Source organism: Penicillium robsamsonii (assembly GCF_028829455.1).
Source record: "Penicillium robsamsonii strain IBT 29466 chromosome Unknown utg000001l_segment0_segment0, whole genome shotgun sequence".
NCBI classification, from domain to species: domain Eukaryota; kingdom Fungi; phylum Ascomycota; class Eurotiomycetes; order Eurotiales; family Aspergillaceae; genus Penicillium; species Penicillium robsamsonii.
Window position 1 is genome coordinate 3,292,462 of NW_026643219.1, and position 15,429 is coordinate 3,307,890.

Below are 15,429 nucleotides of genomic sequence, written 5' to 3' on the forward strand. Positions count from 1 at the left end.
TCCCTAGACTTCGGGGTTCTGGACATTATCGGAGGCTCCGTGTCTCCAAACTTTCTCGTCCAAGAGCATATAGAGTTTATCGGAAGGTCCGCAAGGTGGAGTCTTCATGGCATGGCCCAATAGTCGCGGAGAGCCGAGCTCCCCCGCATTTTTGGTATCTCCCACGGTTTTCAAGGTTCCTCGACTCTGATTGGTCCTTGACTTAGCTTTGGGGCGTCCACGGTATCTCTGCCAATCTATACCGACGAGGATTTGTTTGTAAAAGAGATTGTGGGCGATTCATGTTCACGTCTCCCTTGATAACACTTCCAACACTTCAGATACTTGTTCTGTTAGGAGCTGGGCATCCATTTTTGACATATAATCTCGACTGACCACCGCACCTCCCTACTCGTTGTGAAATTGGCGTCTGGAATTGTGACAAGATGACCTGGAGCACGCGGACTAAGAAAGCCTTCAGCTCCCCAGCGGCTTTTCTAAAGGCCATCGAAACAAAAGAGGTCGACGGGGAGAAGGCTGCTTACAATGAGGATCTACTTCCAACCGAACCTGGTAAGTCTCTGTTTATAGCTATAATAGCTCTTATTAAGGGGCTGATATTCTAACAATGCATTACAGAACGACGATCCTGGGGGTGGATTCACTTCTTTACATACTATCTGACAACATCTTTCTCACCCACGAGCTATAATCTCGGTGCCTCCTTGGCCACCATTGGTCTGGTGAGTTTAAACGGATTGCCAGAGCAATATCCTACCGTTCAACCATTCTAATGAAATATTTAGACGTGGTGGCACACCCTCATTGCTGCAGTGATAGGGTCGGTCTTTCTTTCAATAATTGTCGTTCTCAATTCGCGCGGTGCAACACAATACCATGTCGGATTCCCCGTCATTGGCACTGCTGCTGGTGGTCCACGGGGCGCCAAGTTCTTCATTTTCATCCGCGGTGCGGTGGCCGTCATTTACTTCTCCACAAATCTGTATTATGGTGGAATGTTGATGGCGATCCTGCTGCGATGTATATTTGGCTCGGCGTGGGACAACATACCTAATCTTCTTCCTATCAGCGCCGGTATCACTGGTGCGAATCTGCTGGCCTTCTTTATCTTCTGGTTCTTCCAGATGGGTCTAATGTTTGTGCACCCTATTGTGCTCAGACATATTTTCGTCGTCAAGGCTTTCTATAGCACCATCGCTCTGGTCGCGGTTCTGGGCTGGGCTGTACACCAGAATCATGGCTCGCTCGGTAGCTTTCACTTTGAGGGCCAGGCCGTTCTTTCTGGCTTGCAACTTGTCTGGCCCATGATTTCAGCTATAAACTCTATCTGTGCTGCCCTGTGTCCCATTCTGATCAATCAGCCTGACATTGCGCGATACGCACAAAGACCATCTCAGGCCACTTGGTCCCAAATCTTGGGGATCTTCATCAGCAAAATTATGATCATGTTCCTCAGTGCTGCAACTACCAGTGCTACCCAAGGATTCCTGGGTACATCTTACTGGAATGTGTGGGATCTTTACAATGCTATATTAACCACCTACTGGGGCCCAGGTGCTCGAGCGGGTGTTCTCTTTGCCTGCTTGGTATGTCTTCCAGATACATATATCTTATTCCTTTTCATACAGCTACTAACTCCACGCAGGGCATGGTTCTTGCTATTTTGGCCTCCAACGCCGGTACCAATGCACTCCCCGCGGGAGCTGATATGAGCGGTCTCCTACCGCGATATATCAACATTGTTCGTGGACAGATCATTTGTGGTATCTTGGGTCCTTTATTGTTTCCTTGGAAAATCATTGCCGATGCGAAAAGCTTCTTGACTTTCCTGTCATCGTATACGGTCTTCTTGATGCCCATATGCGGTATCATGGTGGTCGATTACTGGCTTGTTCGCCGGGGTAATTTGCATGTTCCGTCACTGTACAGCCGGGAGGAAGGTACCCCCCTACACATACTGGAAGGGTTGGAACCTTCGTGCTATTGTGGCGTGGCTTTCTGGCACCGCATTTGTCATTCACGGTGTCGCTGGGGCCTTGGAACCTAGCCTGACGAACCAGGCTAGCAAGGATATGTATAAACTTGGATTTCTGCTAAGCTTCCTCGTCGCCTCAATAGTTTACTATGCTGCCTGCTTGATCTTCCCCGTGCCAATATACCCTGGGGGAAAGGAGGGCATGCCCAAGACATGGGAATATATGGCGGGCTCTGAGGGCTTCTTTGAGGGAGAGAGCGTTGATACTATCAGGCTCAATCACGGTGCTATCACTGGAATTAAGCTCGATGGAGGCACCGAGAAAGACATTTCCCTTACCTCGAAGGAGATCGTTTAGGTTTTTCAACTATCTATTTAATTGACTGTTAATTGTGCTCAAGGTACTTGGAATGCTATACACATAAAATAGAATATACCAATTGTATTCAGATGTCAATCCTAGTCAACTAGGAGTTGCCGAGATGTAAACCACTGGGGTATTCGATCGTGAAGAGCGTAATCCGTTACGATACGCACATGTACGAGCCGTTATCGATGAAGAAAAGCTCAAGATGTGAGAATGAGGCGGACAGGGCTGACGGAATAGAACAAAAGGAACTAGCTGTGTGGGTGGGTCCGTCCCGGAGATGTGATGAAATGGAGATGCACGGAAATGGAGGAGAGGGTTTATACCTATCTTGGGCTTATCGCTCTAGTGGTTCATTGTCTGGTAGGTGGCTGTCGTGGAAATGATTCCAACACATCAAGATGCCGTTCCAATTGTCTTTACGAAAGCTTGGCGGCTGGCATATGGGATGATTGTGCGCAGTGGAAGATCCATGCGGCAAGCATGATACGAATATGAAGGTCGTCACAGTCAATTTTCAATATATTAGGAACTATAATGCCTATTGTATGCCCAAGACTCAAGTCTAGCACTTCTAAGGTAACAGAGGAAGGAATCCCACAACAATCAATGGGAATATGCAACAAAATGAAGATCAACCGGCGACCAGCCGCCGGACATTGTGCCTCCACCCCGTGAGCCCCGGGGGTGGTCATGAGACAGCGATAGAATTAAGTACGAAAGATATTAAGTGTGCTCTATCGTGTCATTATGGTTGTTGTCGCCCTTTTGTGATCTTGACAGACGGCGTAGCCCAGAAGCTCGAGGAGGTAACGTTCGCGGTGTGTGAAGATGCAGACACCGGTCGTTCGCAGAAATTTCTTTGCGTGCTCCAGTATGAGATGTAGGTGGCCGGGAGGAAGGCGGAAGAGTGCGTCTAGGGAGATGGTTATTTGATCGGGAGATGTGTTTGAAGATGGGAATGCGGCGAGCAGATGGCGGGTGCTTTTATCGCGGGCAAGGGACTCGCAGTATGTGTCGAGCATGTTTTCACGGACAATGAATTGAAAGATTGAGTCCAAGGAGTCAGGCTGAACAATCGCCAGCGGAAGCGAATGCTCGGGATCGGCGAGAGCTCGCTGCATTACAATCACATATTGCAGGTCCTCAATGAGAGGGGTCACCTGTATTTCTGTTGGTGATGTATGCCCAAGGAGTGGACGATCATAACCCAGCTTTCTCCGCCAGAAATAGTTGCACATCACTAGAGAAATAATACAAGGAATCAGGACAACGTATCCCCACCAACGCTCAGCAGTGACCATCGAAGCAGCACCAGCAACAAGACCATTCAATCCGTTTACACCGGCGTGCCATTGGAAGCGGCGGAACCTAGTATGTAGACGGCGACGGATATCATCACTGGGCTCACGCGCAAAAACAGCGGCATCGTGCATATGGAATCGATAAAAGAGATACCCAGACCAGATGGCATTGACAAGGCCGAACATTGCAGCTAGGCTATTCCCAATATACCCAGAAAGCAGATTGCTGGCTTTGTAGACGTGGGGATTGGCGCCGCCAATGGCCATCAAAGTCCCAACGCCGACCAACAGGGAGCCGAATCCCAGCAATAAATCCATCACGATCCGGTCAATCGCTTCGGTGCCAATTTCTCGCACCCCCACGCCAAGCCGGCTGTCGATGAGTCGCACCAGCTCTGCGTTCTTGCTGTGGTATTGCCGCAGACGCTGCAGGTGATCCCGCTCCGCTCGTAGCAGCTTGACGTTTGTCCAGCTCAATTGGAAATCATAAATAACGACCAACAACATTCCCAAGGCCAGTGTACCTCCAATTCCCATCAGCACAGCAGCAAATTTTGGAACAGGGATCTCGTTCCAGACGTTGGCAGCAAAATCACCGGCGTTAGCTAGCTCGAGGTACCCGACACCGGCGAGCAAGCTGTTCTTGAATTGCTGCTGGTACAGTAGGCGGTATCGACCACGCCATCGGACTAGCACAACCTGGCCTTTTTTTGATTCCAGGGATTCCAGCCATGTGATGTCACTAGCTTCGCGGAGCAGTTTCGGGACCAAGGGTGGTGGAGATTCGGTGGGTGATAGTAAGTCCATCTCCAGGGATATGGTTGTGGGATTGGGAGGTAAGTGTGGGTTGCGGATTGGAGGTGGACGAGTGATTAGGGTGTCAGAGGAGTCGGTAGAGGTCACCATTGTAAAAGTCATACGCGGGCGACCGGGTGACCGAGAAATTCACACGACGCTATCCATGCCGATGCTCTGTACAACTAGGTTCAGAAGGTTGGATGAAAATTAGATAGTGGAGATAAAGGGCAAGACCAGATAAGTGGCAGGGAGTCAAAGGGACAAAGAGGAGAAAAGGAAACCACACGCAAGCGGGTAAGACTAGAGGATCGCCCGGGGTCTTCAAGAGTTGTGGGTGGATATACCCGCCTTGGCGTAGCCCTATAAGGCTGAGATATGCTTTTGCAGGGGACAATACGTGCGTAACACGGATTTGTGTACCAACGTATTTCGTACGTGTGAAATAAATTCAATGTTGATTTAATGGAAATGAATCCCCACAGGTATGATTCCCCCCAGGCTATCAAGGCTTGTACCAGGCGCTACAGCCAATCTAATCGATCTATACATAGAATATCCCAGGCAGCAGTGTAATAGAAACTGAAAATAAACTCTATATATACATAGGGCTGAGAATTTCTATCCTATGCCTCCTTAGAGGATTTAGCCCCATTTCCTGCGGATGTGCTTAATGCGCGAATCAGCTTGACGCCTGCGTCTGCCATGTCCCCTGAACGCGCGGTCCAGAACTGGGCTTCACGGTCGGACCCACGAAGCACATCATTCCCCGGCTCCTCTTTGGTCAGAGATGGAGCCTCATCGCTCGATAGGTCTTTTTCATTCGTGCTGTATACATTGACCCGTTCGTTGAAACGCACTCGGTGACGGGCCCGACCGCTCGGCGAGCCTTGGGAGCCGGAACTGGGCGAGGAGTTTCTCGCCAGACTGGCAGCAAGATAATTCTTGCGTACTGCATACTCACTAGCCTCCTCTCTTCGGATCGTGTCCGAAAATATCTTCTCAAGGGCTGTAGAGGCAGTGAATCGCATCCCGAGGTAGACCTGCTCGGCAACGAACAACGTCAGCAAAAGAGAGGAGAGTCGAACCTCGGAAATAGGACCCCGGTAGACATGCACAATAGCTGCTGTAGATAGAGTCCCCAGCCAAGCCAAGAAATCCAGCCCTAGTAGACATGGGCCGATCGAGTCCGATCGGATTGGTGGTGGTCGTTGGCACTCCAGCGTGAGCTTGAAGAAGTCACCTCGCAGCTCCAGCCAGTTGTTCAACAGGAATCCAAGGGGTACCAGTGGCCAGGCAACTCCAAATAATGCGAGGTAGCCAAACTGTACACACATCTCCATGATATCTTCCTCCACATGGTATTCATCTGCGCCGGCCTCGCTACGCAGTCTTGTCATAAATGCAGCTTCATCGGGCGGGTCAACCATGAACAGGTCGGTTGCTGTGGAATACTTTCGCTTGCGGCTGTATTCCGCCTTGCGATGCTGATAGTTTTGCCATTTCTGCCTCAAGACATGCTTCGCATATGGTAGGACGACCTCCTCGCCGAAGCTAAGTACCTGAGCGGTCATGGAGAGATATATCACCTCCTGCTGGAATCGGCTTGTATCAACCTCAAATTCCTTCTGTCCACTGATCAACTCCGCCATGATCCCCGTTCTCCGAAGGATGTCGAGCCGCGGAATGATTTGTTTGCCGAAGGGAACATAGACATAGGCGGTCAATATCGTGGGAAGGAAAGAGGTGATGAAATTCATGACGAAACTCTTTTGAGTCTGGGCAAGGTCGTATTGATCTTGCGTTCGGTAGTTCTCGTATTCGGTCAAGCGCGTTGCGATATCCGTGAGAAAAGAAGTTATGGCGGGCAAGGATAGCGAAAACAGGACAGTCGGTACGAATTCCAGATACCCTTTGAATGGACCGTCGTATACCTCGGATATCAACACCTCCGATGCGAAGGACGCAACAATCAAGGTTCCGAGGGCCACACTCGCCACAGAAGCAAAAGGAACCAGAAGCAGCTGGCGCGTGAACTGCTTCCAACCCGGGAAGACATGTTTCACCTGACCACTGATTGGGTCCTTGACCTCTTTCTCCCACACATATTGTTTGCGATTCACCTTGAGTCTTCCAACACCCTTGACATCCCATCTCTGGCTTAAATCGGCTTCTCGGACTTTCCAGTACTCGACAAACACAATGCACCAGGCGCAAAGTATAGTTCCATATACAATCGAATATGGGCCTAGATACAGCCATGCAAGAATTCCCAATGCTGCGGGCACCACGAGGAATAGCGAATAGCAATGAATAAAAGCGTAGTAGAAAGCGACCTGCACAGGGTTAGCTGCTTGTCATAACATCATCATATAGCCGATCCAAAACTGGGGGAGCTGGAACAATACCTTTTCGCCAAATAAGGCTCGAATCGCATCCAGGTCGCTAGTCGTCAATACAGTTTTTCGGTTCCATTGACGTAGCATTTCCGCACAGGCCTCCTGGTCGTGTAACGGAAATGAGGCAGTGACGTTCTCCCATTTCCCAAAACCTGGCGTGATGCCTGCACCGCCTAATTTCTTTTGCCAGGTGACAGCATGGTATACGGAACGGATCTCTTCGGATGGTGTATCGGCGTCGGCAATAGCTGTTTCATCGCCGTCGGGTAAGGTATGGGTAATTCCAAACAGCCAATCTTTAATTCTGCGACGTGTTAGTTAGCTGTCCAAGGGAGAAAATCTCACATTGAAGACCACTTCCCACTTACCTTGATTGATGTATTAAATTCCCCAGATGATCCCGCGGCACCCGAATGCAAACTAATACCGCTTGGCCATGGCCGTGACGAACCTGAACCCGAAGACCAGCCTCGCTCAAGTCGTTGATAAGCGTTCGAAATTCTATAATAGCTTGAGCTTGGTCTAGTGATCGTCAGAATATGCAGAAAGCCAAGAATATCATATGCAAGCAAGCTGTTTACCAATGTCCCCAAACTCATATTGTAGTACCCAATCCACGCCCAGGTTATCGTTATCGTCTTCATCGCTATTGCCATACCCCGCAAGCCAAGACATGTTCAGAAGCTGGGGACTTGAGAAGAGCAGTTGAAAGGTGAAGATCAAGGATAAAGTAGGATAAAGGTTCACGTTACATCAAAAGTTGGAAGGGAAAATGTGGGGGAAGATCGCCTTATCGCCCTAGTATTGTTCTATTTCCTTCTATTCTTCCACTCGACAGGGGGGAGAAATACACGGTTGAATGCATCCGCTTTACCGGAGATCTGCCGATCTACCTCTTAACAGGGTCTCAAAACACACAGCCAAAATTACGATTACAGGTCTCCCCAATTCCCATCCGATCCGATACCAGTTATGCTTTCAAGAAACGTCAGTCCGCCCCGCAAGCCAAGCTTCAGCCCTATAAGGAGGTTTTATTACATGAGGACCCGGTTGGCCACCCAATCATAGCTACGTTCCGGGTCCCTTGCTTGTCAAGGGGATTCCATGTCTTGCAACGTTTGCAGGAAATACTCGACTGAACTGCAATGCGCCAGCTGACCCAGAGGGCTGTTCCTAATGATTGCACAGTGCTAGATCCACGGGCGCGTGGAGTTGTCGGATTGGCGGAAATTAGCTAGGGCTGAAAATGCCGAGCTTCGAACTTTTAAGATTAGGTGAAAAGGCTACACAATTCAACAGTCCGTAATAAAATGGGACTACCTCAACACCGACAAGAATTTCTAACTTTGAAAATGCTGCTGCCTACAACTTCACGCCAAGAGGGCAAATCGAAAGGAAACCCACATTTTATTGATCTGCGGTGAAAGAATAATATTGACGCCAAGGGTGGGGACACTTGAAATGGCACAGGCATCAACATTACAATGTTTTGCTAAAAACGGTGCCAGCGTAAATGCTGGGGATGGCGCACATTACATCCGGCGCTTCCAGGTAGCTATATATGGGGTATGGGGCAAGTACAATGAGATCATTTCCCAAAGTCAATATTATTTTCCTTTGCTCAAATTGAATCATTCACCTCCCTAGCTTGGTTACCGTATGTCCTCGGTCGTCGAGATCATGGCCCGTCGAGTTCTTCGTGGGCAAAATATCACCCTCGGATTGAGCGTCTTGCTCTTTATTTTCATGTTTCTGCCTACCTTTCTTATTCTTCTAGCGGTCATCGCATTCTTCGGACTAGTTTATCCGCGATTGCGAAAATCATACAGCCTTGACCATGAGATGGAGTCTCGACAGTCGGAGACCAAACATTAAATGACGATCAGAGCATGGTATGACCATGTTCAGTGTTCTCGGTGATGTTTAATAACTAATGTGTGTTGAAGATGCCATCTGGGTCTAATATCAAACACCACTACCAAGTCCACGAAAATGCATTGACGCTTCTATTTGTCTCTTTTTGATGACGCTGCGCCGCGACCGAACACAGTATTTCAAAGGCGTCTTGGGTTGTATATTAATTGGGGTAAAAGAATTCTGAATATTTGATGTCATCACCGCCGACAGGATATGGATTTTCGAGCGGTATATATATGAAGATCTTCACGAATCCAGGATGTACAATATACATATGCTAAAAGTGTACACGTTCTAGAAATATATACTTGGTAAAAATAAGTCTAGAACCAATCCATAACGTAAACGGCCAATAAGTTTGGGACTGTTCCGGGTTCGAACCTCGGAAGGTCATAAAATCTCCTATCAACCCCAAATGATTGGATGTGTTCATCAATTTACTCCGTACGAAGTGCATTATATTACCTTGGCGCCCTGGACAGTTCCACCGCTTGACACATCGTGGAAGTTAATGGGTAGCGCTGGTAGCCTTTCACGCGAAGCGTTCTTTCCATTCCTTTTCCCCTATGATCACCTTGGAAATCCCAATCTCATATCCTCGACAGTCCTAATCGAGGAAATATAATGGGCTGAACCGATTAGTTGTCCATGGAAGTTCGATCATCCGGAGTACGGAGCAGCACTCCATAAAAAGAACACCCCGATCAACATCTGATGGCATCAGATCAACCCATCACGGTTCCAAGCATTTCCCCCGCCTCTATTCTGCCACAACGCTAGCAAGATGGAGACCAAACAAGAAAAGAAGATGGCAATCGACCAACCGCTATTGGATCGGTTTAGCTTCTACTCGTCAAAAACGCGACAAACGACCGCCTCGTCGACCTGGGATGATCTTTTCCCCACCGGCAACATTGACCATATCTTCCAGGAGAAGCATAAAAGTCGTCCAGATCCCAACGAGCCAGTCTGGTGGATTGACATCCGCGACGCCACTGAGCAAGATGTCGACGCTGTCTCACAAGCCTTGTCCATCCATCCCCTGACGGCAGAGGATGTTGCTATTCGTGAACCTCGAGAGAAAGTCGACGTTTACAAGAACTACTACCTGATCTCGTTCCAGACCCTCGTGGAAAACAATGTCAAAGAGGAGCGACCGGGGATTCCCGTCTCTGCTGCGTTATACATCCTTGTCTTCCAATATGGCGTGGTCACCTTTTCGCCTAGTGGTTGTGGACACGTCGCTCGGGCGCGAGAGCGGATTTTCAAAATGCATGATCCCACTATATTGACTAGTGACTGGGTCTGCTATGCAATGATGTACGTTCAACCATATTTCTGCTTATCAACCCCTCTCCAATGGATCCCTGCTAATCAATTGATAGAGACGACATCATCGATAGCTTCGAGCCATTTGTCCGGGACGCGGAGCGTGAGTCCGAAGCAATCGAGGATCAAGTGTTCATCAGTCGTATCGACGACGCCCAAGCTCTTATTCCGCAGGTTGACGTCCTCCGCAAGAAAATCACTCACATAACCCGCTGCCTCAATGGCAAGGTCGACGTGTTGAACGGATTTGTGAAGCGCTGCCAATTTCCCGATAAACACCCAGTTTTCCCTGATGGCGATCTGCTTCTATATCTCGGCGATGTGCAGGATCATTTGGTCACAACGTTGTCGACTCTTGGGCACATCGATGAGATTATAGGTCGGTCCCAGGCGAATTATTTGGCTCAAATGAGCGCTACAAATCTCCGATTGAGTTTGACTATTAACTCTGGTTTGAGTAAGGTTACTCTCCTGGCTACTATCTTCGTGCCGTGTCACTTGGTTACGGGTTTATGGGGAATGAACGTCCCTGTCCCGGGCCAGGATGATCATGGGCTGGTGTGGTTTTTTGGTATCCTCGGTTCCTTTGCAGCGTTCATGGCCATTTGTATCGCCGTGTCTGTGAAATACAAGCTCTTGTAGATGTTGAAGCTAATGGATATACTTGGCTTAGCATATATTTATACCGGAGACAATTTATCATAAATTCATATCATCGCATTTATGCCATGACATATTTGCGCAAATCAAAAAGTAATGTCATTTATAAAACATAAAACAGGTATAGAATCAGCTTGACCTTTCTCGAGATACCCTCAGTCAGTACCATAAACATAGTGGCAAGAGGAGGGGATACATGGGAGGAACATCCTCAATCAAACCTTGCAAACTAGCACTCACAACAGTCAAAAGCACCCGCAATGACACAAACGCGGTGAATGACGGATCATCGCTGTGACGGATACTAAAGTAACTTACCATCAATCGTCTGCGCCTGACAGGCATGCTGGAATGCATCGGGCGCCGGAAAGTAGAGTAGTGAAGTCGGCCATGTTGTAGGTTTGTTTGAGAAATTTCCCATTGATGGACCGCTTACAGGTGCTGAAGTGACTGTGCATGTGGAGAAGCATTTCTTGGCGCGAAGCTTAGAGCTTGTGGGGAAGTTAGGGATCGGTCGCTCCAAGTGCGTCGCTGAAGTAGAGTTTGATGGTCGTATATATCCCATGCAACCTTGTTCTTGACAAGCTCAACATCAAGTTAATAAGCTTTGTAATTGCATAACTGCACTCTGTAGGCGCTTCTGTTGAATTTGCAGATTGTTCTCATCGGCGTCTTGCATATCCTTGTTGTATGCGTGCATGATGTACATGATGTACTCGATCATTCCTCTTTCAACATCCGTCCATCTCAATTCCACCTGTTTGGTACATGAGGTTCCAGCTTATTTAGATATTGGGTGTCTGGACTGGCACTGCAGCCTGATCCTCAGTTACATCCAGATGCGATGAAGTCGCCACATTCATCTTGATATCTACATTGACGAAGATGGACGCCCAAGACTGCATTGTATGCCTTGTGTTCCTCAAGGCTCGCGTTCAAGATAGCAACAGTTACCTTATTATGATTCCATGGGTACATACACGATAATTCCACAAAGCAGGCGATCGGTGTCAATGAGTCAGATTTGAGGAGATACCTGTAACATCCAAAGATGGTAGGTCGTGGCAAAAGCCCAACAGCCACAGCCACAGCCACAAGTGCGGATATGGAGTGGGACCGAAACTCAACGTGGCGCAGCAGACCTGACCATCCAGAAATTGCATGTGTGTATGGAGCCGTTCTGAAAATATATATGACCTCATTCCTAGTCAGTGAGGCACGACAGCGCACACATACGCACATCGTACAGCGTACCTCGATATACGGAGTACCATCCACGGAGTACTCCGTACTCCCTTAGAGTGCCTCGAGAATAAGCTAAAACAAGGCCTCGTACCAATAATAATCACACCCAAACATGGCCGCTTAATGGTTGAAGATAATGGTTGACCAATGATGCCGATCGGGTAGATGATGGGCCCTGACTTCCCGCCTCTCACCCCAGCATCCTTATAGGGAGATTCGTGGAGAACGCGTCACTTATATTGAGTTTCAACACGCATATTGAGGTCCAAGATATAGCCCCTGGAATTTCAGAAATTGGCATCATGCTAGGGATATATGACGAAAGACAAGTGGTTAAGAATGTAGTGTTTAAAGTTTCCTAACTGTCAAACATTCCTTGGAAAGGTCTTCATCAAGGCTAGTGATCCACATCTCCAGGGCTGAGACAAAGAAAGGTGGAAAAAGTGTGGCGTTAAGAGAATCATCATGCCAAGCCGCTAAGATCTTAAATAAGTCTGGCCCCGTTCCAAGTTCCCCCTTAAGAGACTGCAAAACTCGCGTGTCAACTGTCCACTTTTTACTTTTTTTTTTTCTATCACCTACTGTCTTATCATCAAAGGCTTGTTGCCTTCTGTCATCAGTCTTTTTTTCCTTGAAATACATGCGTAAGTGGTGCCCAGGGAAGGGGTTCAAGCTATAGCTAAGCTATAGCTTGGCTATAGCTTAGCTACCCCCAGAATTTTTTTTACTTCCACTCTTGTGTATCTGGCTAACAATGTTCCCTTCTACAGACCGGATTCACTCGTGGGCGAAAGCTCACGCATCTTCTAGCGGTCTGCCAGATCAGACTCCCTCCCAACAGGCCGCCGACCCTGTTAATGATGAAAAACCTCTGCAACATGGAGAAGTGAATATCCCAGTGAAGGACTCTACCCCAGGGTCCGTCGCAGAACCCAACGCAAAGCCGGGTCTTGTGATCCGTATGCGAAACGGCTCCGGCCGTTTCTACCACCATACCAAGGATGCCATCTGCCACAGCTGGATTAATGTCCTGCTAATCTTTGTGCCGGTCGGTATCGCCTGTGAGGCTGCGGGTCTCAACCCAGCCATCGTCTTCGCGATGAATTCAGTGGCCATCATTCCACTGGCTGGACTGCTCAGTCATGCCACGGAGAGTGTCGCTAGTCGTCTTGGTGACACTATCGGAGCCTTGATCAACGTCACTTTCGGAAATGCCGTCGAATTGATCATCTTCATTATCGCATTGGTTAAGAACGAGATTCGCATCGTTCAGGCTTCTCTTCTCGGCTCAATTCTCGCCAATCTGTTGTTGATTATGGGCATGGCCTTCCTGTCTGGTGGCCTTCGCTTCCGAGAACAGATTTACAACAGTACCGTCACTCAGATGAGTGCTTGTCTGCTGAGTTTGAGTGTCATGAGTCTCCTCTTGCCTACTGCTTTCCATGCCTCGTGGTCGGACAGCGGCGATGCCGATCGCGAGACCCTCAAAGTCAGCCGTGGTACCAGTGTCGTTCTTCTGTTGGTGTATATTCTCTACATCATCTTCCAGCTGAGAACACACTCGTATCTCTACGCTAGTATCCCCCAGGCCATCATTGATGAGGAATCCAAACCTGGTGTCCTGGCAGACTTCATGAACAGCTCGTCCGACTCCTCATCTAGCTCCAGTGATGAGTCGGATGACACTACAACTTCCTGGACCACCGCCAAACGGATCAAGAGAGCAATGAAGTATCGCAGACACCGAAAATCAAGTACAAGCTCGAAAGGAACAGCCTCTCGTAATTCCTTCCAGAAAAAGGCTGTGGCATCGATTTCCCATGAAAACCAGGCTTCCATTGAAAGCAATGAAAACGCCATTGAGCTTAGTGACGAAATTCGTTATGATGCCGATGATGACGTTCAGTCCTCTTCCGCAGTCCATTCTCGCGACTTTGGTTTGGCTTTGAGTCGTATGGACAGCAAAGCGAGTAGGATGTCGAAGAAACGGCATCGCAAGATGCGAAAGGCCGAGAAAGCAGAGAAGAAGGCTACGATCGTGGCGCCCGAGGGACACGGTCGCTCGTCCGATCAACGACCGACGCTCAAGGGATTCCCATCCGCCCCCAACTTCGCTGGACCCGATGCCGCAGGAGATGATCCCCGGAAACGCCGTTCTCCTTTCGGACCTATTCCGTCTCTGCTCTCCAACACTGTCTTCAGCTCCCAGTCACCATCGGGTTCTCCCCACATCGGAACATATGCCTCGCGCCCAGGAATTTCTCGCAGCAACTCGCTCCCTGCACATATCAGTCGTCCTCCGCCGGCCGGAAACGCGGTGCAGTTCGCTCGTGGTGCTGCTCGTCTAACCGACCCTAACGATCCCGCAGTTCCGGAGACGGCTCCCCAAGTCCCGGAACCCCAAATGTCACGTACCGCTGCTGTCGTCATGCTCTTGCTGTCCACGGCTTTGGTGGCTGTTTGCGCTGAATTTTTGGTTGATGCTATTCCCGAAATGATTGAAAGCTCAAGCGTCAGCGAAGCTTTCATTGGTCTCATTATCCTGCCCATCGTCGGCAATGCAGCTGAGCATGTTACTGCCGTCAGTGTCGCCACTAAAAACAAGATGGACCTATCGATTGGTGTGTCTGTTGGTAGTAGTATTCAAATCGGTAAGTTTCCATCCGTTCCTCACGACGTGTCTACATGTGCACATTCTGACCATTCCAACAGCTATTTTCGTCACACCACTGGTCGTCATCCTGGGCTGGTGTATGGACAAAGACATGTCCCTGTACTTTACGCTCTTCGAGACTGTTTGTCTCTTCGTGACCACCTTTGTTGTCAACTTCCTCGTCTTGGATGGACGAAGCAACTATCTAGAGGGTGTCCTCTTAATTGCCGCCTATATCATCATTGCGTGAGTTTATCCCTATCCTTTATGTCCCTTCCAATATGCTAATCACTCCCTCAGCCTATCTGCATACTTCTACCCGCCCAATGGGCAATCGAGCGTTATCGCTGGCTCGGGATAGTCATCAACCTGTGGTGATGGGATGTTTAGCCTAGGTTGTTTCCACGGTCAAACGGTCGATGCGCCGGTTGGTCTAGTTTGATTGCTAGCTAGAGCGCCATTCATAGTCACTCTATAATACCACGGATCTTTACGTCGAATGGCCTGTTCTTGCTACTCAGTAAGCAATTTTGTAATAGTGCACGTACTACCAGAAAGGATTATACAGTCGATATCTATTTTCCAAATATCCTTCTCCCGCAGAGTATCGCTGGCTGGTATATCTGGGAATCTCTCTACCCAGTACTCCGTACACATCACAACTACTCTAGCAACGCTGATTGAACGAAACACGGGGGGATATCCCGTGTAGCCAATTGTCGTGATCCCTCCCCGGATGGCCCCGCCTGGGCTGGGTCCAGGCCACTCTTGTTCCAGAAGGATTT

General features: G+C 48.8%; 5 protein-coding genes across 5 annotated transcripts; 3 read left to right on the top strand and 2 right to left on the bottom strand.

Moving 5' to 3' along the window:
• Window positions 1-425: 425 nt before the first annotated feature.
• N7447_001300 (uncharacterized protein) lies at window positions 426-2,333 on the top strand (the record flags this gene model as incomplete). Its single annotated transcript, XM_057225576.1, has 5 exons — window positions 426-552; window positions 619-722; window positions 786-1,586; window positions 1,646-1,865; window positions 1,930-2,333. The coding sequence occupies 5 exons, from the start codon at window positions 426-428 to the stop codon at window positions 2,331-2,333; spliced, it is 1,656 nt and encodes a 551-aa protein (XP_057089592.1).
• Window positions 2,334-3,079: 746 nt separating this feature from the next.
• On the bottom strand, window positions 3,080-4,552 carry N7447_001301 (uncharacterized protein; the record flags this gene model as incomplete). Its single annotated transcript, XM_057225577.1, has 1 exon — window positions 3,080-4,552. The coding sequence occupies one exon, from the start codon at window positions 4,550-4,552 to the stop codon at window positions 3,080-3,082; it is 1,473 nt and encodes a 490-aa protein (XP_057089593.1).
• A 515-nt stretch (window positions 4,553-5,067) lies between these two features.
• On the bottom strand, window positions 5,068-7,515 carry N7447_001302 (anoctamin family protein; the record flags this gene model as incomplete). The annotated part of the gene is made up of 4 exons (XM_057225578.1): window positions 5,068-6,777; window positions 6,850-7,144; window positions 7,209-7,362; window positions 7,422-7,515. The coding sequence occupies 4 exons, from the start codon at window positions 7,513-7,515 to the stop codon at window positions 5,068-5,070; spliced, it is 2,253 nt and encodes a 750-aa protein (XP_057089594.1).
• Window positions 7,516-9,541: 2,026 nt separating this feature from the next.
• On the top strand, window positions 9,542-10,728 carry N7447_001303 (magnesium transporter CorA family protein; the record flags this gene model as incomplete). The annotated part of the gene is made up of 2 exons (XM_057225579.1): window positions 9,542-10,077; window positions 10,143-10,728. 2 exons carry the CDS (start codon window positions 9,542-9,544, stop codon window positions 10,726-10,728), a joined length of 1,122 nt encoding a protein of 373 aa, XP_057089595.1.
• Window positions 10,729-12,745: 2,017 nt separating this feature from the next.
• On the top strand, window positions 12,746-15,005 carry N7447_001304 (uncharacterized protein; the record flags this gene model as incomplete). Its single annotated transcript, XM_057225580.1, has 3 exons — window positions 12,746-14,642; window positions 14,704-14,890; window positions 14,945-15,005. The coding sequence occupies 3 exons, from the start codon at window positions 12,746-12,748 to the stop codon at window positions 15,003-15,005; spliced, it is 2,145 nt and encodes a 714-aa protein (XP_057089596.1).
• Between the last annotated feature and the right edge of the window lie 424 nt (window positions 15,006-15,429).